We start from the raw sequence: 22926 nt of genomic DNA, 5'->3' as shown, positions 1-22926 counted from the left end.
TTCGCAGGAATATATATATATATATATATATTAAGTTTGATTAATGAGTTTCAAACAATTATTTAATAATTAGTACGGTAAATTAATATTTATTAATAATTAAAGTAATATAATTTAGATATAAGTAAATTTAACGATAAATAATGAAGATTAAAAAATTATTTAAATATTAATTCACAAATTGTGATATTTAAAATTATTCTATGAATAAAATTTTGAACTATATATAATAAAAAGAAAGAAAAGTCCAATTAATATAAGCGTGAATAAAAAATTCATAAAGTGATTTTTAATAGTCGATAACTTAAATGAATATTTTAAAATAATTTAATAATTATTTTATAATTTTTAAATTTGAGTAATCAAAATATAAAATTATTAATAATTGAATTATTTTAAATACAATCCCTATAATCTACTTAAAACTTATAAATCTTATTTATCATAGGATTAAATCTGAAATTAGTCTTCAAATTATATAAAATTTTCATTCAAGTATTTAAAGTAACTAAACTATTAATTTTATCTTATTTTGCTTTAGAAACACGATATCAATCAGTAAAATGTAACACACAACAAATTCTTACTAAACATCAGACATTTTTAACTAAAATAAAATGAAATTAATAATTTAAGTACTACTTTTAATCATTAGTGAAAATTGCAAAGGTAAATTTTGTAATTAAACCTTTAACAATTTACAAAAATCAATGACTTTATAATTTCCCACCACCTCATTACCTCATTTATGTTGATTAAAAGAAATTTTTAAAAACGTGATAATTACAGTATAATTATAAATATAAATTTGAGTAATTATAAGTATCAAACTATTATATTATAAATGGATTAAAAATTGATACAATTTAAATTAAATTTAATAAATTAGAATTAACTAAGCTAAAACTCTCATACATGATGAGATTCACGACCCACATATATAATTATATATGATAAATCTCAAACTTAAATACTCAAAATTTGAAAACTTTGTATTTGATAACTGGATGAAGTCTCATTCATGAAAGAATATTTTTATAAAAATACCTTTTACATTATTTATAATTATCTTATTTGTTTTATTATAAATGAAGGTAAGAAACAAATATTTCTGTATGGTTTATTGGATCTGTGGAGGGCCGTTTTAATCATAATATTTACTTAAACAGGTAACTATTAATTAATATAATTTAATTAGATCTCATCATTTGTTTGAGTACTTTTTTTCTCCTATATTAATCATTAAATATCTAATAATTTGTTTTTAATTTTAATAATATGCAAATAACAAAAGAATGTGATTATGCTCAGTAAATTAGCTCCTCATTATTAAATTTCCATTATATATATAATTAATGATCATAATTCATATGCTTACAGGGAAGTCCTGTTTTTGCGGTCGTTCTTTTCTTCTCCTCCTATTCTTCTTCCATTCTTTTTTTCTTTTGTTTTTCTATATCTTTTTCTGTTTTATTTTTTTAGGGTTTGAGTGTTTTTCAGCTTTTCCTTTATTTTCTTTATTCACTATAATCTGAAACCTATGAAGATGCCAGTAAGTACGTTTCTTTGTTTTGATTTCTGAATTTTTAAAATTTAAATATGTTTTGATGAATAAAATTCATTGTTTTCCTGTTTTTAAATATTTAAATTAATAGTTGCAATTCACATATAATATATATTGCCTTCTTATTGTTTGATGTTATGTCTCTTTGAATTTTTCGGATTTTTGATTTTTTTTTTTAGAGTTTTGGTTTCATTGGATTCTAAAACTTTCAACTTTTCATCTTCTCTGCATTTAGAGTTATGATTTTTCTTTTTGATATTGACATTTAGGATGCTTTTTTAGTTTTTTTTTTTCTACAATTAATTGTTACCTTAATGCTTGCTTAATTTGCTGATAATTCCTTAATTTTAGTCAAAATTTTAGATTTATTTCCTTAATTACCTTGATTTGTATTGGATTCCTTTTATTTTTTCACCTTAAATTATAATATGTATTAAAAAATGGCTCTTTTTTTGGCATTAATGTATTACAAGGCATAGTTTTGGTATTCTCAAGCAATTTTTTTAAAGCCAATAATGGTTTGATATTGTTTTCTCTTTTATCTCAATTGTTGTATTTGCAAAGGTAGAAGAGTTTCAATTGGTTTGTCTTTTTTGTTTGTGTTTTCATGGTGGTGCAGGTGGCGTTGCTGGTGCTGCTGGCATTATGCAATGCAATCAAAGTTAATGGAGAAGGTAACTATCTTCAATGTGATCATAACCCGACGTTGCAACCGAGACCCCATAGCGTTTCAATATTAGAATTCGGTGCTGTTGGTGACGGAAAAACTTTGAATACCATTGCCTTTCAAAATGCCATTTTCTATCTCAAGTCTTTCGCCGACAAAGGTGGTGCTCAACTCTACGTTCCACCAGGACGATGGCTTACAGGAAGTTTCAATCTCACTAGCCATCTCACCCTTTTCCTTGAAAAAGGTGCTGTCATTCTTGGATCTCAGGTATTATGATTGTTCTATAGTTTTAAGGTGTGATTCTCAACAATTTTTAGCTTTAAAATTGCTTGTCTTGCTTGTTAAGGATCCATCTCACTGGGATATTGTTGAACCATTACCTTCGTATGGTCGAGGAATTGAACTTCCCGGAAGAAGATACCGAAGTTTGGTAAATGGATATATGTTACGTGATGTCGTAATAACTGGTAAGGTTCCCTTCGTTTTTGCTTGTTCTTGGTTGTGTCTTGGATAAGCTCACAACTTGCTTCTTGCATTAGGTGACAATGGAACCATAGATGGGCAGGGCTCAGTTTGGTGGGAATGGTTCACGTCTCATTCTTTAAATTATACTCGTCCTCACCTTGTGGAATTTGTTTCATCTAAAGATGTACATGTTTCGAACATTACTTTCCTGAATGCCCCTGCATATAATATTCATCCGGTTTATTGCAGGTTCATGTTCATTACTTTTCTGAATGCTTTGCTCATTCTTTGACTTTTGTTGGTCTGTCAATAAATGGATATCTGCTCGGATTTTATGCAGCAATGTACATATACATAATGTATCAGTCTATGCTCCACCAGGATCACCGTATACCGTCGGCATAGTCCCAGGTTTGCAATATTTAATTTCTGATTTTGTTCATATCAAGAACCTAAGCTGCATTTAGATTTTACCTATTGTCAACATCTTTCATTATATGCAGTTGCTTTACTTGCAAATAAGATTTCTTAGTTCTGTTTAGTGCTTTTATCTGCTGCAAAAGCTTTCTAAATCGTTTTTCTAACATTTTGCTTTCAGATTCTTCTGATAATGTTTGCATTGAGGACTGCAACATTAGTACAGGCCATGATGCGATTGCCCTCAAGAGTGGTTGGGACGAATACGGCATTGCCTATGGTAGACCTACCACAAACGTCCATATCCGATCAGTGCACCTCCAGTCGTCAACTGGCTCGTCCCTTGCCTTTGGTAGTGAAATGTCTGGTGGCATTTCCAATATCCAAGTGGAACACGTCCACCTCTACAATTCGTTCATCGGTATCCAGTTTAGAACAACAAAAGGTCGAGGTGGTTACCTTAGAGAGATCATCATATCAGACGCCAACATGCTAAACATTAACATGGCGTTCAGTGCTATTGGTGATTACGGGTCTCATCCGGATGACAAATTCAATCCCAATGCTTTTCCATCCCTTGAGAAAATTACCTTGCATGATATCATCGGTAAAAACATCATAATGGCCGGTAATTTCTCAGGGATCCAACAAGCACCCTTTAAATCCATGTGTTTATTCAACATCTCCTTATCAATGAGTTCTACCTTTTCATCTTGTTGGTCATGTTCCAACGTTTCGGGTTATTCCGAAATGGTTTTTCCCGAACCATGCGCCGACCTTAAGAATTCAAACGCTTCTTTGTGCTTTTCCATCCTGATGAGGCCGAATGGTAGAGGTGGTAGCGGTGCGATCTTATAATACAATTTCTAAGAAGAAAAACAAAAATAAATTCGGAAAATTTTACCGGTTTACAGAATAGGTCAGATTCTTTCCAATAAGATACATCTAGAATACCTGTTTGTTCATCCCTTTGAGTTGCAGTGTCTTGCATTTGTTTTGTACAGTTTCATTTCTTCATTCTTGTGTAAACAAATTTTTGTCATTGGTGAGTAAAAAAACAAAAAAAGAAAAAGGGGTTTTGGGTATTTTTAGTATTGAGGATACTTAATTTTGTTTTAATTTAATTTTGGTCCAGTTACATTAGTTAAAAAGAGATTCAAAATGGGTGTTTAATTTTATTTTTGACTGAATGTGTTTTTTAAATTTTTATTATTTTTCGAAATAAATATAATATTATTAAATAAGTACTATCTCACTTTTGAGAAGGTAGATTCCATTGCATTGGATTCTTTTGCATTACAGCTGAGAATGACAAAAATGGAAAAAGGAAATCATTTTAGTTCTTGTCTTATCTAATTGTTGGTCTTATGTTTTTGGACGCAATATTTCTTGTCCCTCGAATCAGTCAAATCAATTTTCGGTTTTTTATCTGATTGGCTTCATCAATTATATTATTAAAATTCATAAAAATAAAAAAAAGTAAGGAATTAATTTTTTTATCTCTGTCCCATCGGATTTTTAATGACAACTTAGCTGATAGATAAAATAGCTGATAGATAAAAGAGAAGTAAATTGTAAATTTCAAAACATCCATGAACTATTAATGTTATGTCAATAGATTTAAAATGAAATTTAAAGAACAGTACAATTTTTCTATAACTTTTACAACATACAATTTTAACAACGTTCATTTTTCTATAAATTTTTCATTATAAATTGTCATATAAGATCGTATGCGATTATTTAACGGTTAAAATAGCAATTTTAATAATAGAATAACCTTTTGATATAACATTGATAATTTAGAGATGTTTAAGGACTAATTAAAATATAAATTATAGTTTGAGGATATTTGGTGCAATTAACTTAGAAATATATATATATACACATAGACATATATATTGTTTTGTCAAAAATCTTAATAAATCATGTGAAAAATCCAGTATTCAATTAATGAATTGGATAATCTTACAATAGAAACAGTTCTCAAAACATCATATGAATCATTTTTAAGGTTAAAAACACATTGAAACCACCATGAACCATCTCCAAGACTCTGCTTCTCAAGTTCAATGTAATGACTTTCGGCTCTTCACCAAGCCACTGGGCCATATCCAACTCTACGGTGGCATTTTGCCAAATCACATAAAGTCATAATCATCGACATCAACGTAAGCATTAACGACCAAATTATCATCCAGTTTATCGACATGGAGCTGTTTTTTCTTACCACCTGGGGAAAAAAAGGGTTGAAAAGCAGTTCGAGAATCCTTCTATTTAATTGTTATTACGAACATAATGGTTCGTAATGGTTCGACCCTAACCTTTCGCGGCTAAAGCCTAAGGCTCTCAAGGAAGAAAGATATATAAAGCTTTAAACGCATGTATAATATATACATGTGTGTGTGTATAATGGGATTCGAGAATGAAACGATTACCTGTCTTCTTTTTACTTGTGGCTTCTTTCTCGGCTTTTAGTTTTTCATTTGTGATCGCGGTGATTGAAGATGCGATATCTTTGGCATCAGCCGCCTTCAAAGAAGTAGTTGATAGTCTCATTACCGCCTTGAGTAGTGCAATATAATGATAACTTTTCTGCATCGAAAGAGAGTATTTGAGCAATGTAAGAACTTTCTCAATATACAGGCAAGACACAAAAAAGAAAAACGATTAAAAACTCACATCATATGGGCGAAGCTTATGAGAAATAAGCTCAGCATATTCCTCAAAGTCGCTTTCAGATTTAGGAATAAAGTTATCAACAGTCTTGATATCACCTTTCTTAGCAAAAAGTTCGGTAGTCGACCTAAAATCAGCTTCTTCCACAAGCCTACAATAGAAAGAAAACACCGAATTAAAACCATAAAAAATATTGAGTTTGGAGACTTATACAAGTAAAACAAGGTGCAGTAACAATCCCGAGATCCAATCATGCGGATGTGGAAAAAAAAAACAATATGGCTTCGGTTAATTTCAGGAATGACCTAAACTAAGTTCTACCTTTGTTGGCGAAGTTTCTCGGCAATGGGATCAAGGGGCTCTTCTTTAGCTATTTCGATAGTTTTCCCTTTTTTTTCGGTAGCTTTCGATAAGGGTTTCTTGGGGGCCTTCTCTTCAGTAGCTTTTGCTACGGGTTGCTGATTATGGATTAAGGAAAAGAAAACATCAATGCAAGCAAATAGTTTATATGGACATTCTTGTTTCTTGGCATAGAATGTCCGTACAAAATGGCCAAGTAACAACTTCGATACACAATAACTAATGTTTGCTAATGAATTCAAAACATATCATCTACGAACACACAGTTGCACTAAGTTCGTGTTAATATTTCCATTGGTTTATTCGGTCAGAAAAGTAATGAACTTGTAACCAGACATTCTAGCCTATGGTTATGGTTAGGTGGTAGAAATTTGTTACTATGAATGCCATTTTGTCCCCACTTTACCGTATAAACATCCAAAATTATTCAACAGACCCAAGAAGAATAGTAAAACCAGACAGATACCAAATTATAATGAAAATCATCGTACCAGAAGACGTTCTTCATCTTCATCCTCCCACGATTCCTTGATATCAGCATCATCAACATCTTCATCATCCCATTTGCTTTTAGGTTGCTCCTTTGAAACAAGAGGCGGAATGTCATCCTCTGCAATGACAACATACGGTTTCATGAACAAAAAAAAAAAAAAAGAGGGCATATTAAGAAAGGTTCTTCAATTAAGATTGAACATAATAAAACAGAATAAAATTTTGTTACTTATCAACAACTTAAAAGCAAATGAAACATAAATTGAAGCTGTTTTAAGGTAAAAATAGGAGCCTCTTCACACCTTAAACCACCTATGATAAGATTCTGGGGCTACTGTTAGCTGATGGCTAAAGCTCGATTTGAGCTTATGTTACTCAGGCTCAAACATGAGTGTCAGATACGGATATGTATCGGACAAGCATTTGTGAATCCCATAATCAAAGCCTTGTTTGGCTTAACTACTAAAAGGAGGTTTTTAAAGCAATTGGAGCCTCTTCACACCTTAAACCACCTATAATAAGATTTTGAGGCTACCGGTAAGCAATGACTAAAGCTTGATTTGAGCTTATGTTACTCAGAATCAAGCATGAGTGTCAAAATATGGATATGTACAGGACAAGAATTGGCAAATCCCGGAATCAAAGCCTTGTCCAGCTTAACTACTAAAAGGAGCTTTTTAAGGCAATTGGAGCCTCTTCACACCTTAAACCACCCAGATAAGATTCTTGGGTTACCATTAGGCAATGGCTAAAGCTCGATTTAAGCTTATGTTACTCTGACTCAAACATGACTGTCAGACATGGATATGTATTGGTCCTATCCGGCAAGCATTTACAAATCCCCCAATTGAAGCCTTGTTTGGCTTAACTACTAAAAGGAGCTTTTAAAGGCAATTGGAGCCTCTTCACACTTAAATAAGATTCTGGGGTTACCATTAGCCAATGGCTAAAGCTCAATTTGAGCTTATGTTATTTGAACTCAAGCATGTGAGTGTCAAATACGGATATGTTCCAGACAAGCATTTGCAAATCCTGGAATCAAAGCCTTGTCTAGCTTAACTACTAAAAGGAACTTTTTAAGGCAATTGGATCCTCTTCACACCTTAAATCACCTAGATAAGACTCTGGGGTTACCATTAGGCAACGGCTAAAGCTCGCTTTAAGCTTATGTTACTCGGACTCAAGCATGAGTATCAGATATGAATATGTATTGGACAAACATTTGCAAATCCTGCAATCCAAGCCTTGTCTGGCTTAACTACTAAAAGAAGCTTTGTAAGGCATTTGGAGCCTCTTCACACCTCAAACCAACTGCATAAGATTCTGGGGCTACCATTAGCCGATGGCTAAAGCTTGACTTTAGCTTATATTACTCGGACTCAAGCATGAGTATCAGATATGAATATGTATTGGACAAGCATTTGCAAATCCTGCAATCCAAGCCTTGTCTGGCTTAACTACTAAAAGAAGCTTTGTAAGGCATTTGGAGCCTCTTCACACCTCAAACCAACTGGATAAGATTCTGGGGCTACCATTAGCCGATGGCTAAAGCTTGACTTTAGCTTATATTACTCGGACTCAAGCATAAATGTCAGATACAAATATGTGTGGTACAAGCATTTGCTTTTCCCGCAATCAAAGCCTTGTCTAGCTTAACTACTACAAGGAGCTTCTTTTTTTTTTTTTAATGAAAAGAAAAAAGAAACCTGCTAAATTTCTCCATAATCTACTCCATTTCCCAATAAACCCTAAACCCCATTAAAACTTAAGCAAAACAAACCAAATAAAAATTCCAAATTTCAATCAACACAAATAATTATAATCTAAAGCTTGCATATACAGGTTCATACCATAATAAAACAAACAAAAGAAAATTAAATATAAATTTATAATCAAAGCCCTACTTAAACAACAAAAAAAGTAATCAAATTTGGGCTAAAAAGAAAAAAAGGAATTTACCCCAGTCCTCCATGTACTGTTCACTTAAACAAATTCCACGAATCTAAGAACAACCCTGAAACCAGAAAATGAAAAAAAAATGTATATTCCTTTAAATTTAAATATATATATATTGACAGAGAAACCCATGAAAAATTACTTACTTGCCTTGAAATAATTATAGTTGGAGAATTTTTTGCTCACAGTTAATACGCCAAAAGCACCAATTTAGAGGGAAATGAATACTATTTTAGGGTTTTTACTGCAATTTGCTAACAGTTACTTGAATGAACGTTAAAAATACTTTAGGGTTTTCAAAAGGCTTAATATAGGCTTTAGCCACTCTACTATAGCGAAATTCTCAGTTTGACCCCTTTTACTATAGTGAAATTCTCACATTGGTCCCTTTATTATTGTCCACGTCTTCACATTTGATTGGCTTAAACAAACACAGGGGATTTTATCAAACGGAAATGATCAAATGGCTAATGTGATGGAAGGAATAAAAGTAAAGGGAGCAAAGTGATCGGAGAAAAAAAAAAGGGTAAAAGTGATAATTTCACTATAATATAGGGACTAAAATAGGTATTAAGCTATTTTTAATTATATCTCAAATGCTAAAATAATCTCAAAATTTTGAAACGTTTTAATTAAAATAGGTATAAAAATATTGGCATTACATCAATTAATTTCACTATAATATAGGGACTAAAATAGGTATTAAGCTATTTTTAATTATATCTTAAATGCTAAAATAATCTCAAAATTTTGAAACGTTTTAATTAAAATAGGTAAAAAATATTCGCATTACATCAATTAAATTAGGCATAATAATTTATTTGACCTTTTAATTTTATTAAAAGATTATTTTAGCTCTTTAATTAATTTTCTCTTTTTATAGCTTTTAAACTTGCATTGTTTGTCAAATCACCTCAAAATAAATAAAAGATTAGTGTTTGTTAACTTTGCTGACATGACAATCCACATATATGCCACATCAACAATTAAATAATTTTTAAAATTTTAAATATTAATATTAATAGTTTTAATAATATTTTTTGAATTTTTTTTAATTTTTAAAAATTAATTAATTGTTTGCGTTACATCCACGTGGGTGTCATGCCAATAAAGTTGACAAAAGCTAATTTTTCCATCTATTTTTTAGTGATTTGATAAACAATTCAATTTCATGAGTTAAAGAGATGAGAAATTAAATAAATAACTAAAATGACTTTTCTTATAAATTTAAAAGCTAGTTAAACCATATGCCATTAAATTATTTCTTTAGCTTTGGCTTTAAATGTGAGCTCCAAGTGTTTAAAATATGAGGGCTAAAATGAAAAAATGTATATACTTTCATACGATTATCTTGAATATGACATGTTAGTAAAAAGAAATAGTCTCCTAAATTTTATTAAAATTATTATTTTTATCCATCGAAGTTAAGATGTTCATATGATATGTGTCGATTATTTTCTAATTTGATCTATATGATTTTAAAATAATCCACATCAAATTTAATTATAATATTATAAAGTTTAAAAATATGAAATATAATTTTATCATTTTGTTTTTTATCAAATGTAAATGAACCAACATTCTATTTTTACTGTGAGTACTTTTTACCCATATTTATATTGTATTTAGATCGTTATTTTTATTCGTAGTACGTTTTAGAAATTAAATTATCAAAGTTACCAAAAACGAAATCAATATCAATTAATTTATCCAACGAAGTACAGATTAGAAAATTAGTTTGTATGTCACAAAAATATTCAGTAAAATGAAAACATTCATTGTTGAATGGTTATTTTATACCCGATTTAATCTGAACCAAAACTCGAAATTATTTCAAATTTAGAATATGATGAGAATTAATTTCAGATAATTCAAATTTGAGTATTAAACTCATATGAAAAAAAAAACTTGATATGATCAAGAAAAATATTCAATCCGAAATTGACATCAAAAATTTATCTCAAAATTAAAATGATAAAGGCAGTTAATTTCAAATAATTTAAATTTAAAAATCAAATATGACAAAACACGATATTATTGAGAAAAAAACGATTCAATCAGAAAACGACATCAAAATATGTTTAAGACAGTTAATTCAAATGATTCAAATTCAAGTATCAAACTCATATAACAAAACTCAATATTATCAGAGAAAAAATGATTCAATCTGAAACGTATCCTAAACTTACAAAGACAATTATTCAAATTCAATTATCAAACTCATATGACAAAACTCAATATTATCAAAAATAATAATAATTCAATCCGAAACCGACATAAAAAAAATGTATCCCAAACTTAGAACGGCGAAAACAATTAATTTCAAATATTTATATTCAAATATCAAACTTGTATAACAAAACTAGATATTGTCAAGAAAAAATGATTTAATCCGAAAGTGACATCAAAAAATGTAATCCAAACTTAGAATCACAAAGACAATTAATTTCAAATTATTCAAATTCGAGTATCAAACTCATACAACAAAACTCAATATTATAGAGGAAAAATGATTCAACCCGAAACCGACATAAAAAAAATGTATTCCAAACTTAGAATGACGAAGACATCTAATTTCAAATTTATTCAAATTCAAGTATCAAACTCATTTGACAAAACTCGATATTATCAAGAGAAAAAAATGATTCAATTTGAAACCGATATAAAAAAATGTATCCCAAATTTAGAATAATGAAGACAAATAATTTCAAATTTCAAATGATTTAGATTTGAGTATCAAACTCATATGACAAAACTCAATATTATCGAGGAAAAAATTATTAACTTGAAACCAACATAAAAAAATGTATTCCAAACTTAGAATGATGAAAGAGAATTAATTTCAAATTATTCAAATTCGAATATCAAACTCGTATGACAAAACTTTATATTAACGAGAAAAAAAATGATTCAATCCAGAATTGACATTAAAAAATGTATCCCAAACTTAGAAGGACAAAAACAGTTAATTTCAAATAATTCAAATTTGAGTATCAAACTCATATGAAAAAATTCGATATTATCAGGAAAAAATGATTCAATCCGAAACTGGCAAAAAAAATGTATCCCAAACTTAGAATGACGAAGACAACAAAACATTATATTATTTAGAGAAAAAAAATGACTCAATTCGAAACCGACATAAAAAAATGTATCACAAACTTAGAATGATGAAAACAGTTAATTTAAAATGATTCAAATTTGAGTATCGAATTCATATGACAAAACTCGATATAATCGAGAGAAAAAAAATGATTCAATCCAAAACTAACATTAAAAAAAAATGTATCACAAACTTAGAATGACAAAGACAGTTCATTTTAATTTATTTAAATTTGAGTATCAAATTCATATGACAAAAATCAAAATTATCGAGAAAAATGATTCAATCTGAAACTAACCAAAAAAAAAACTCAAACTCAAAACGACGAAAACAATTAATTTCAAATAATTCAAATTTGAATATTAAACTCATATGATAAAACTCGATATTATCGAGAAAAATTTGAATGAATCCGAAACTGACATAATGTTTTAAATATGGTTGTTAGATTTTATTGAAATAATAAATGAAAAAACTTCATTGTGATTTAAGGAGTGAGTTAGCAGTTTACTTAAAATAAAAATAATATTTAATTTTATTTAAATATGATTATATATTATTCGAGTTTAATTTCAATACTTAATTTGATGTTTAAGTTTTTTTCCTCAAATTGATACATAAATTTTGCTTTAATGTTTATTTTGGTAACTAAATTTTTCAATTGATATTTGTGTACTTTTTATCGCACTTAAATACTTAAATTTAATTTCAATATTCAATTTAATACAAAATATTTTTATCTCAATTATGTATTTCCTTTTTATTAAAACACACATATCAAATAATCATTTGAACACATATTTGTTTGATTTGGGTACCAAATTAATCTTTAGAACCAACCAAATATTATGTTGATTTTTTTTCCTATATAATTATTCAATTATTCATCAATAAAAAGAGTAATTAAAAAGGCATCAACCTTGACCATTTCCCGCTCGAACATCACCCAAGAAAACGAGACTAACATCTTAAACGGTATCGTTTCTCCTTCTCGTGCCCTGGTTTTTTCCCGTTACGTCCCGTACAATGTCGGAATCCGGCGTCGTTCGGAACCGAGGTGGTGGTAGGCGGTTGCCGCCGAGGAGGCACCGACAACAGCCGCAGATGGAGTGGCGGCGTCGGCAGGAACAAAGGCCGTTGCTTCCAGGGACTTCGTCGGAGAACCGAACGGATAACGAGGTAGCCCCAACATCATCTTCTTTTTCGCCGGCGAATAGTGGCTATGATAACAGTGAAAGAAACAATAACAATAATCCGACGAATTTGGATCGGTTCTTGGAGTTCACAACTCCGGTGGTTCCAGCTCAACGTTTACCTCAGGTAAAAAACCAATATTTTTACCTTTCCTTTTTCCTTGTTTTTACCTAAATTTTAGGGATTTGGTTTTTTTTTTTTTTTGTTACTTTCAATTCTGGTGGGAAACCCTACTCTGTTGATGAAACTGTGTGATCCTATAGACAATCATAACCCGACGGCGACGGCGACGGCGACACTCACGGGAGAATCCTCGGTATTTTGTTCTCAAGGATTTATGGGAATCTATGGAGGAATGGAGTGTGTATGGAGCTGGGGTTCATATTTTGTTGGAGGGGTACCCTGTAATTCAATACTATGTCCCTTACTTGTCTGCCATTCAGCTGTATATTGACCCTTCAAGACCCTCCACAAGCCAAAGGTAAAAAACTAAAAACCATTCACTGTTTCTTACCTTTGTTTATCTTAATTTCCCGCTGTTGTTCCGAGCCTTAAGCAGAGAATCCTTGATGGACCTCGACTTTTGCATGATCATGTTGCTCAAAGTCTGATAACTTGGATTGTTACTGATATGTTTTAAAAGATCTGCTCTCCAGCCTGTACTCGTCGAGTAGTTCAATTGAGCTGTGAATCGTGCTTGTTGCCTTACTCATTTTCTGCTATATCGTTGAACAGGATGCCTGGTGAGGAGAGTAGTATCATGTCATCGAGTAGCAGTGGGAGCAATGATGCCATCCAGGGAGCTCAGAGTCATGTCGAGATTGGAGATGCTGAAATCTTGGCATTGAATAGATTGTCACTTAGAGATAGGCATGAAACCGATACTCGTAACAATCCTGCAGGTCAACTTGTTTTCGAGTACTTCGAGCAAGATGAGCCATCTAGTCGGAAGCCTTTGACCAACACAGTAAGTTCCTTAGCATCCATTTTTGCAGTTCATCGTGCTTTCTCTAATAACCTTGCATCCAACAGGTTTCGGATCTAGCATCCCAATTTCCAGCTTTGACGACGTACAGAAGCTGTGATCTATTGCCTTCGAGCTGGATTTCCGTGGCATGGTATATTTTCCTCGTTTATTGTCATTCCGAATTTAAACCCGATAATGTTTGACAGAAATGTCTTTTTTTCTTAATGAAGGTATCCTATATATAGGGTGCCAATGGGTCCAACTTTGAAAAATCTGGATGCCTGCTTTCTAACATATCACTGCCTTTCTACACCATCAAACGGTAAACATCTTTTCCACCATTCACATTCCATCAAGTGTCATCGTTATTCTCTTTGAGACTTAACTATGACCAGATTTCGGTATTGTTTTTCAAGTAGGTACTGCCACAGATAGCCTACCCTTGCGAGGTTTTAACATCAGGGAGCTTGATGCTGCCGAAATGCCCTCAAAGCTACCATTGCCTACCTTTGGACTTGCATTCTATAAGTTCCAAGCTTCCATCTGGAATGCCCCCGAAGTTATCGAGTCTCCAAAAGCCAATTCCCTTTTACAAGAGGCTGATAATTGGCTTAGGCATTTGCAAGTTGATCATCCAGATTTCAGGTTCTTTGTTACCCATACTTGAAACAAGAAGTTCCCATACATATAACTCAAAATTGCATATCAAATATGTAGGTTGATATAACTTTATTGTTTTTTTTCCTTAATCTTCGGTGCTTATGCATCTCAAAATCTCAACTAAGACATTCCCTTGATAATTTACTTACTAATTCTCTTTGAAACAATCTCCCATCGATCACTCCTTTAACAACCTAAAACGAGTTTGCTCTCTTTACTATGATTTCGATTCCTTTACTATGCTAAAATTAGAGATTTAGTTTATATGATCCCTCTGCTTTTATAATGTTGTTAGCTAATCCCAATAGCTCCGCTTAAAATGCTGACATGAATGGCAGCTACTCAGCTAGACAGTATAACCCCTACTTTTCAACCCAAGACAAAGCCCCTATTGCAGATAATGACATGGACATTCAATTATTATTTGACATGAGATATAAAAGCAACTCTTTCTTAGAATATTATGCATATGCATATTCGTGGCTATATATCAGGAAATTCAGATCTTCGATAGTATATAAAAAGCAAAGCATAGATATAGGATAAAGTTCTTCCATCTTTTCATTATGCACAGAAGCTCTAAATACAATAGGAATATAAAGTTCCGGGGATCTAACCGGTGTACTGTTTTCCTGAGGTAGGGTGAAGGTCTTCTTTATGCTTTACTCTCTCTCAGACCTAATATTATATTGGCATAACCACTACAAATGCACCCCCAATCAACTTATAAGTTATAGTCAAGAAAAGTGGACATCAACAGTCCTTGGATGAACTCGCACCTTCTAGCTTTCTCTTCATGATCCTTGTCCGACAGTTGGGACTGTTGAGGCTTTCTGTTGAGATAAACTAGCGTTAGAAACTTAGGTCCGGTTAATAACTTACGAGATTGAATGCCAACCGCAAAAAAGCAAGCAGACTCTATGCATCCAATACGATTAATGTGTTCATCAATTGACAGTAGGGATCTGTCTAAGATGGATAAGTTCACCTTTTTTTAAAGCTTTTCTACGTATTTGGAGAGTTTTTGAATGTCATATCCCTATACACATAAAATAAAATGAAGAAACAACGCCTAAGCCACTATGGTTTAGAGATTATCTACCTACTGACCAGAAAGAATAATAACAATAAAACAAATTAACTTAAGCCATGACATTTCCAAGCCGTAGTGACTTTGCTCGAAGTTGTTCACTAAATCAAAGGAGCATAGTGGACTACCAGTAAGCCCAGTCATTTTTTGGGGACCAAACAAAGAAACAAGTGGACTAATATAGCAAATATAAATGACACCAGCACTTATACCTTCCCAGAAATTCTTTATTTCCACTTTCCTTTACCACACTTGCTTCGGCAATAGAAAGAGGTTGCAAGCTTAAAGGCTTATCAACTGTGGGAGGACTAAACATAAATGAAGATAATAACGGATCGGCTTCAACATTGGGAGAAGGAAGAAATGAAGATCCCCCAAGAAGGGCCTGCAAATTTCCCTCTCGCAGCTCTTTTCTCAACATTGAAAATGTCAAATTGGACCCACCCTTGCGTAATCTCCGCTTGCGCTGAACGTAATGTCCAGTCAAGGAATAAACTAAACCATTCACCATGGCATGCTTACTCACAATTAAACTAAAAAAAATTAAAACGTACAAATGCTAATAAATGCCCCTCCCTCAACATGGTGTGCATAGTCGACCACCATGGACATGATGAATATGAAAGTATGTCAAAGTGTATAGCCTACTAAAATAAACAGATAAATATTTGGACCACGTGTCACGTCTATACGGATTTGGTATTATTTAACCACCATCGACATAAAAAGTAAGTGAGAGATAACGACTAAACCGAACAGGGCAAAATAGACCAAAAAAAGAAAGGATATCTTAAGAAAATTCCCATGTTGCATGGTAATGTGGCTGACAATATCCATTCCGACCCTCTTCGCACAAACCGGGCACACCTGAAAACGTAACATCGAACCAAACACATATTAAGCAAAATTCATAAGCAACGCTCAAGCAACATCATATATCCTACAATACACATCAATTGGATTAAGGAAAAAGAAAGAATCATAGAACTTAAAACAATTATTTTAAAAGTTAAACAGCTTAAAATGCAACTTTCAATTATCACTCTAGCAGCAGTGAAATTCACCAAGACACATAGCTGAGAATATTATCAAATTTCTTATAAAGTTAATCCCAAAATTTTCAATCTCTTTTTGAAATAAACCCTATAAGAAAATTACAAATTTCATCAACAAAAACATAAAAAAAAAGTAATAATAAATCAGATTATTTTAAACAAATTAAGAAAAAAAGGGTACCCCGTTTTTGGCTTCAACAGGATGTTCTTCATCGATATGGCAACAAAGTCCAACAATGTCGAAATCCTCAGCGCAAAACGGACATAAAAACTGTGCCTTGAAATCCTCATCTCCGTCAATTTCTTCATATCCTCCTCCTAGAAACAGATCTAAAAAACAACATTTAAAAAAATTCAAAATTCATCACAAGTTCTAACCATTTCTAAAATTTACAGAGAAACAAACGGAAACAAATATACTAACCAGATCGTGATTGACGACGCCTTGACGAAGACGAAGAAGAAGAAGAAGAATTGGAGAATCGAAAGCTCCATGAATTTGACTCCATTTTCTCGAGAAAACAAAGCAACTTCTTCTTTTTTGATCCAAATATTTATGAATCTTTTTCGTCTCTCTTCTTTTTGAAAATCTTTTGATAATTTTATTGAAATGAAATGTCTAAAAGCTTCATAAAATTATCAAAATTATTTTCAAGATTAAAAAAATAAAATTAAACCCTAAAAAGATGGAAGAAACAATCGGGAAAAAAAAAACAGAGAGAGAGACTCCCCACCGAATTTCTGCTATCTTTTATGAAACAAATTGTTTTTTTAATCTTTTTTGCCTTTCTTTTATTTTATTTGCATACTTTGCCCTTTAATTTTAGCCGAATTGTGAAAATACCCCTACTTGTACAATCACTTGGCTGTGATTGCGTTACTGGGCGAGGACGTAAGTACGTCACGTACGAATTTGATTGGGTATTCGTAGAAACCCGTTTTACAAACGTCATATGTTTTGGACTGTCCACATGTCCAATGGAGCTGTCATTTTTACTTCTGGGGGTTTGGGACAACGAAATGTTGTTATAGATACATCGAAGTTTCTCTTCATAGAATCGGACAAAAATATTATTTTTTAAATTTTGGCAAAATAATAATTTTAAAAATATTAAGCTTGAACATAATGTTTTTATTCAATTTGAGACCTTTTATTAATAAATTGTTTTAAAATTAATTTTAAAAAATTAATAGACTCGACCATTTTAGTGGGTTTTTCTTTTTCTTTTTTTTTCAAGAGAATTTAAATTCTATTTTTCATTTTATGAAATTTTTATTTATTATTTATTGAATCAAATGCTCCAATATATCAGAGCAAATGGAGAAATCAAATTTTCTGAAAAAAATCATGTATTGGAAAGTTTTTTGGAGGGTTGTATTCTCGAATCTATTATTAGCATATATCAAATATCAAAGTTGAATATCTTAAATCCATTAAAAAGCAGGTTAAACTAAATAACTATCGATTTTTATATCAATAACCCGATTAACTAACAATATAAATACATTAAATTTATATTCCCAAATTTAAATCTATTATAATATCCCCAAACCAATATATATGTCTATTATTTGAAAATTCTAACATTAATCAAAATTAAAAATAATAAAATTTATTAACTTTTTCAATTAAATCAATTAATTGATCGGACCAAATAATTACTGAAATTGTTGAAATTCTTCAAAATTGTTTGGACAGATTTGATTTTATGTCATCAGTTGTACCGATTGAATCACCAACTTTCAGTTCAACCAGTTAATATGATTCTAACATTGTTTGGCCTTTTCAAACTATTATAGCTTTCATTTTGATTAAAATATGTTATAAGTATTTATACTCTTTAAAATTTTATAATTTGGTCTTTATATATATATATATATGTATTTTTTTAAACTTAGTCTCTCAACTTTTAAAAATTAAAATTTAGGTCTAACTGTTAAAATTGTTAAATTTTCTTTATTAAATCCATTTACTTATAACGTCTATTTGTTAATTACATAATTACTAAATAAATTTTTTTAAATATCAAAATATCATACTAACAAATTTAACAAAAATATTTTAAGTTTTTAAAAATACAGAAACTTCTTACATATTTTAACCTTTCGTCTAAGTCGGGTCGCTTAAATAACTTTGGGTTACCTTGCGTCTAGATTTTTAATCTTGGTTCAATTTTAAACTATAAAACCATTCATTTAAATATATTAAGCGGAAACTCAAATTCAAAATGAATTTTAAAAATTAGGTAAATTGTATCTAATGTCTATAAATTATTAGTAAATTTATATTTTAGTCACTTAATTTCAAAAAGTTACAAAATAATTATTGAACTATTTAAAAGTTTTCATTTAAATTACTATATTATTCAAAAAAAAAATTCAAGTCATTGGGTTGTTAAGGTTTTTTTTAAAGCCTAACTATCGAACTCCAAGTTGTTTGGATTTTAGTTCATAAGTTCATGACATTCAAAACTATTTTATGGTAAAAAAATTAAATTAGAAAGGAAAGCTTTCAATTTGTGCACGTGATGTGAACAAAAAATGTCATAAAATAATAATTTTAACAGTTAAGTGATTTAAATGAAAATTTTTAAATAATTCGGTAGCTATTTTATAATTTTTTAAAGTTGAAAAACTAAAATACAAATTTACTAATAGTTTAATGACTTTGAATGTAATTTATTTTTTTATTTTTTATTTTTAGAATCAAACTTATCCATGAAATCAACCAATGAATGAAGATGATAGCTAGCCACTAGGCTTAGCATGCAAACCATTGTTTTTGCATAAAATTCTCTTTTTCATTTAACAAGGAGCTAGGTTGTGGGTAGTGGCACCATCCAATGATGGATGTTGACTTAGAGATAAATCCAATAATGTCACTCCCCCCTCCCTTTTCTCATTTCTCATTTCCAATGTACCCTTTTTTTCTTCTCCATTTGATTATATAATATGCCAACCACACACATTGGCCCTTATAAAAAGGCACAAATGGCTAAAAAAAAAATGGGTTTCTTTTTCTTTCATGATTCATTTTCTTGGAATACTTGAAAGGACAAAAATCAGGTTGCTTCACTAACATTACCCATGTGCAATTTAAATGGACAAATACTTTTTAGAAATAATTTCATAAAATTTACCTTAAATTTTATTTACATATGGAGCCAATACAAAGTCCAAAATTGATGCACTTTTTAGGAATTGCAATATGAAGAACTACACAATTCTTCATTTTGCACATTGGATGCCAATTGATTCATGAAAATTCTGTTCGCAAAATGATACATATAAGTTTCAAACTCCCATCATCATTAGCTTTGTACCACACTAAGGATAATGTCATGCTATGATAATAAATATTGTGAAAATCATTTTAAAGTCTAGAGAGATTAAAATATAATTTTATTATCATATTATTTTATAATTACATAAATTTTGACAAAATTAAAAGAGCCAAGGTCTTTATATGTCTCCTTGTCTATACCTTTACACATTGCATTCGATAAGTTAGAAAATTTTAACTTTAACATAAACAATTATACTCTTTAAATTTAGTCTAACTTTAATTTTAAGTTTTATTTCTATATTGTCATTAATTAGTTCAATTAGTTATAACAACAATTACTTGATTAAAATGTTGAAATTCATTTTTTAAATTATCGTAACTCATTATGTTGATCAAGATTTAAAAATATCATGTCAACATTTTAATAAAAACAATTTTAATATTAATTATTTGGAAAAAGTAATAACATCAAAAAATAAAGATAAAATAATATTAAATTAAAATATAATTACTATACCTTAATTCTAAGCATAATAAAAAACCAATACCATAAATTTACCTATTATTCACATGGTCCAAATTATTAAAGTAACTTAGGTATTTTCCATTAGAATTTAAAAGAAGTTTGAAAAATTTAGACTGAAAAATCCAAAGAAGTGCCCCCACTTTGGGTTTAATCTTTTGGCATTTGGAGAATACAAAACAAGACAATGATTGGCAATCTATGGGTTTTGAAACAACAAAAGACTAGAGGCATTCGATGGTAAAAAAAAGAAAAAAGAAAGAATTTTGGGTTTTAAAGAAAAAGTTGTACTTAGGAACTTTAAAATTTGATGGCATTATTTTTTTATTAATTTTAGTTTTAATGTGTAATTTAATTTTTAGTACAAAGATTTTTATAGTATTTTTATTGAGTTTATTTAATTTGACATTCAAACTTTTTTATTTTAATTAAATATATTTTTTATTAGAGCACATATTAAATATTCATTGAACCACATTATTTTATTTAATTTAAATATCAAATCAAGATAATAAAAAAAACCTCAAAATGAAACTGAATGTTAAGTACAAAATGTATAATAACTTTTTTAGGTAAGTGCAATCTCTGTCTCGAAACACTAGGCAAAGTGGCAGTAGCAGCCTGTTTTTGCAAGGCTGGCAAAGTGTACCATAAGTCTATAAGCCTTTATATGTGGATCTATTTTCAAAGTACCCCTTGTCCCTTTCTGTTATTGTTCTTTTACCCCTTTCTCCTTTTGTTGGACAAGTGGATTAAAAATTTTAATCAGTATAATTATGAATTATATACCTTTATTTTCAGAAAACTAAGAAGTTAATTTTATGATCACTATGCTTTATAAAGATCAAGACATTACTTGAATTTTAAATTTGATATTTTGATAAATTAAGATATAAAAGTGATTTATCAATTTTTATTCTAATGATAATATGATTAGCGCAACTTAAATTTAAATCATACTTGGGATGATGAATATCTTAATTATTAGACCAATATACGGGATTCATAATATTCTATTATTTGATTGATTGAATATAATATTATCAAAAGTATATTTCAATATTACCAAAAGATAACAAAAATTAAAGATGAAATTCAATTAGAGATAAAAAAATTCGTATTATTTAGTATTTGTCTAGTTTATCTAATAAAAATTAGCTTAATTATCAATGTTTCAATTTATATTTTAATTCCAATATAAAATTTTAAAATAATAATTAAAAACTTATAAATTTATTAAATAAAATAATAAGATATCCAAATTCGATAATTCTTTCTGAGTTTCCATCCATGACAAAAATGAAGTCAAAGTTTTTAAAAATTCAAAATTGTAATTAATAATTTTATTTAGTTAAAAATGCCTATAGTTCATGTATTTTTCAAAATTAGGAATTGAGTCATTATACTTGTATTTCTAGAAATTAAGTTCTTTATTATTCAGATTTTAAAATTCAAATCTAACTATTAATACTAGCAAAAATTTAATTAAAAGATAATAGTGTTTACATTTCAACCTTAATTTTGAAATATAAAAATAGTTAAAATAAATTCCTAGAAATACAAGTACAGGGATTAAATTCTTAATTTTTAAAAGATATAGGGACTATAGGAAGATTTTAACTTCTTCTTTTTTAAATTTTCGGTGGAAACGGACGTGTTAAAAGGGGACGCACGTACACTGTAAAAGCGTAGGCCCGCCATCTCTGAGCGTTGGTTTTTCCCCTTTTTTGTTTTTTAGTATATGATGGGACCCACTCTTTAGCCACAAGAGACCGCACCACGTGTTCCTCATCCAACACGAAACGTTTGATGCCTCTATGCTGACGTGGGTACCTAAAGTAGGTCAGTGGGTCCCGTCTTTTTCGCTAGCTGGTGGGTCCCTTCTAACACTTGTTGTGTCAGCCATCTTAGTTGTTACTTAGTTGGATCTTTTAGGAGTAGTTTTCATTTTCCCCCCTTTTTTCATATAAAATTAAATTATTTCGTTTTTTTCTATAAATTTACGGGTAAATTTTATTCAATGTCACTAAACTATTAATAATTTTATGTTTTAGTCATTCAATTTTAAAAAGTTAAAAAAGGTCATTAAAGTATTTGAAAGTTTTCATGTAAATCACATGCTGTTAAGTTTTTTTTTTAAATTTAGCTAGCGAACTCCAAGTGACGTTTCGACAATCAAATACGGTTGATTAATACATGTTGACAAGTAGAATAACATACATTAGATCTAAAACTGTTTGGATTATGATTCACAAGTTCGTTACATTCAAAGTTGTTTCATGAAAAAAAATTAAATTGTAGAAAAAAAGAGAAATGAGACCTTTCAATTGGTGCAAATATGCAAATAAACAAGGCCACGCAACACGATTTTAATAATCTATTAACTTAAATGAATTTTTTTGAATAATTTCATGACCATTATGTAAGTTTTAAAGTTGAGTAATC

The 22926-nt window shown here is 30.1% G+C and overlaps 4 protein-coding genes across 6 annotated transcripts; 2 read left to right on the top strand and 2 right to left on the bottom strand.

Annotated features, from left to right (window-relative positions):
- The first annotated feature begins 1199 nt into the window (after window positions 1–1199).
- Window positions 1200–4278, top strand: LOC108465630 (probable polygalacturonase). The gene is made up of 6 exons (XM_017766001.2): window positions 1200–1552; window positions 2184–2501; window positions 2581–2701; window positions 2774–2948; window positions 3040–3110; window positions 3298–4278. Exons 1-6 carry the CDS (start codon window positions 1541–1543, stop codon window positions 3972–3974), a joined length of 1374 nt encoding a protein of 457 aa, XP_017621490.1. The 5' UTR covers window positions 1200–1540; the 3' UTR covers window positions 3975–4278.
- A 704-nt stretch (window positions 4279–4982) lies between these two features.
- LOC108465631 (uncharacterized) lies at window positions 4983–8900 on the bottom strand. Of its 2 annotated transcripts, none has more exons than XM_017766003.2 (7): window positions 8750–8900; window positions 8607–8661; window positions 6647–6765; window positions 6117–6253; window positions 5799–5946; window positions 5555–5711; window positions 4983–5349 (listed from the first exon to the last, which is right to left on the bottom strand). In XM_017766003.2, the coding sequence occupies exons 2-7, from the start codon at window positions 8617–8619 to the stop codon at window positions 5258–5260; spliced, it is 666 nt and encodes a 221-aa protein (XP_017621492.1). In that variant the 5' UTR covers window positions 8620–8661; window positions 8750–8900; the 3' UTR covers window positions 4983–5257. The 2 variants fall into 2 exon arrangements, with proteins under 2 accessions (XP_017621492.1, XP_017621493.1); XM_017766004.2 differs by having other exon boundaries at window positions 8754–8900.
- A 3616-nt stretch (window positions 8901–12516) lies between these two features.
- Window positions 12517–14694, top strand: LOC108465627 (uncharacterized). Its single transcript, XM_017765998.2, has 6 exons — window positions 12517–13026; window positions 13164–13381; window positions 13636–13867; window positions 13933–14018; window positions 14098–14189; window positions 14287–14694. Exons 1-6 carry the CDS (start codon window positions 12733–12735, stop codon window positions 14532–14534), a joined length of 1170 nt encoding a protein of 389 aa, XP_017621487.1. The 5' UTR covers window positions 12517–12732; the 3' UTR covers window positions 14535–14694.
- Window positions 14695–14976: 282 nt separating this feature from the next.
- Window positions 14977–17436, bottom strand: LOC108465628 (protein DEHYDRATION-INDUCED 19 homolog 4-like). Of its 2 annotated transcripts, none has more exons than XM_017765999.2 (5): window positions 17097–17436; window positions 16854–17002; window positions 16407–16484; window positions 15830–16089; window positions 14977–15360 (listed from the first exon to the last, which is right to left on the bottom strand). In XM_017765999.2, the coding sequence occupies exons 1-5, from the start codon at window positions 17179–17181 to the stop codon at window positions 15252–15254; spliced, it is 681 nt and encodes a 226-aa protein (XP_017621488.1). In that variant the 5' UTR covers window positions 17182–17436; the 3' UTR covers window positions 14977–15251. The 2 variants fall into 2 exon arrangements, with proteins under 2 accessions (XP_017621488.1, XP_017621489.1); XM_017766000.2 differs by having other exon boundaries at window positions 16854–16990.
- Window positions 17437–22926: the final 5490 nt, after the last annotated feature.

Source organism: Gossypium arboreum, chromosome 9 (genome assembly GCF_025698485.1).
Source record: "Gossypium arboreum isolate Shixiya-1 chromosome 9, ASM2569848v2, whole genome shotgun sequence".
In the NCBI taxonomy this organism is placed as follows: Eukaryota; Viridiplantae; Streptophyta; class Magnoliopsida; order Malvales; family Malvaceae; genus Gossypium; species Gossypium arboreum.
This window is presented reverse-complemented; position numbering and strand designations above follow the sequence as displayed.

What these genes read in the sequence shown, in the direction of transcription:
- LOC108465630 (XM_017766001.2), top strand. An exon ending in ACGTGATGTCGTAATAACTG is followed by an intron (nt 2,702 to 2,773) that starts GTAAGGTTCCCT and finishes TTCTTGCATTAG; the next exon opens with GTGACAATGGAACCATAGAT. An exon ending in ATTCATCCGGTTTATTGCAG is followed by an intron (nt 2,949 to 3,039) that starts GTTCATGTTCAT and finishes GATTTTATGCAG; the next exon opens with CAATGTACATATACATAATG.
- LOC108465631 (XM_017766003.2), bottom strand. An exon ending in AAGATGAAGAACGTCTTCTG is followed by an intron (nt 6,254 to 6,646) that starts GTACGATGATTT and finishes ATCCATAATCAG; the next exon opens with CAACCCGTAGCAAAAGCTAC. An exon ending in ATAAGCTTCGCCCATATGAT is followed by an intron (nt 5,712 to 5,798) that starts GTGAGTTTTTAA and finishes CTTTCGATGCAG; the next exon opens with AAAAGTTATCATTATATTGC.
- LOC108465627 (XM_017765998.2), top strand. Translation starts at nt 12,733, where the DNA reads ATGTCGGAATCCGGCGTCGTTCGGAACCGAGGTGGTGGTAGGCGGTTG. An exon ending in AGACCCTCCACAAGCCAAAG is followed by an intron (nt 13,382 to 13,635) that starts GTAAAAAACTAA and finishes ATCGTTGAACAG; the next exon opens with GATGCCTGGTGAGGAGAGTA. An exon ending in GGAAGCCTTTGACCAACACA is followed by an intron (nt 13,868 to 13,932) that starts GTAAGTTCCTTA and finishes TGCATCCAACAG; the next exon opens with GTTTCGGATCTAGCATCCCA.
- LOC108465628 (XM_017765999.2), bottom strand. Translation starts at nt 17,181, where the DNA reads ATGGAGTCAAATTCATGGAGCTTTCGATTCTCCAATTCTTCTTCTTCT. An exon ending in GCGTCGTCAATCACGATCTG is followed by an intron (nt 17,003 to 17,096) that starts GTTAGTATATTT and finishes GTTGTTTTTTAG; the next exon opens with ATCTGTTTCTAGGAGGAGGA. An exon ending in CTGTTGAAGCCAAAAACGGG is followed by an intron (nt 16,485 to 16,853) that starts GTACCCTTTTTT and finishes TTACGTTTTCAG; the next exon opens with GTGTGCCCGGTTTGTGCGAA.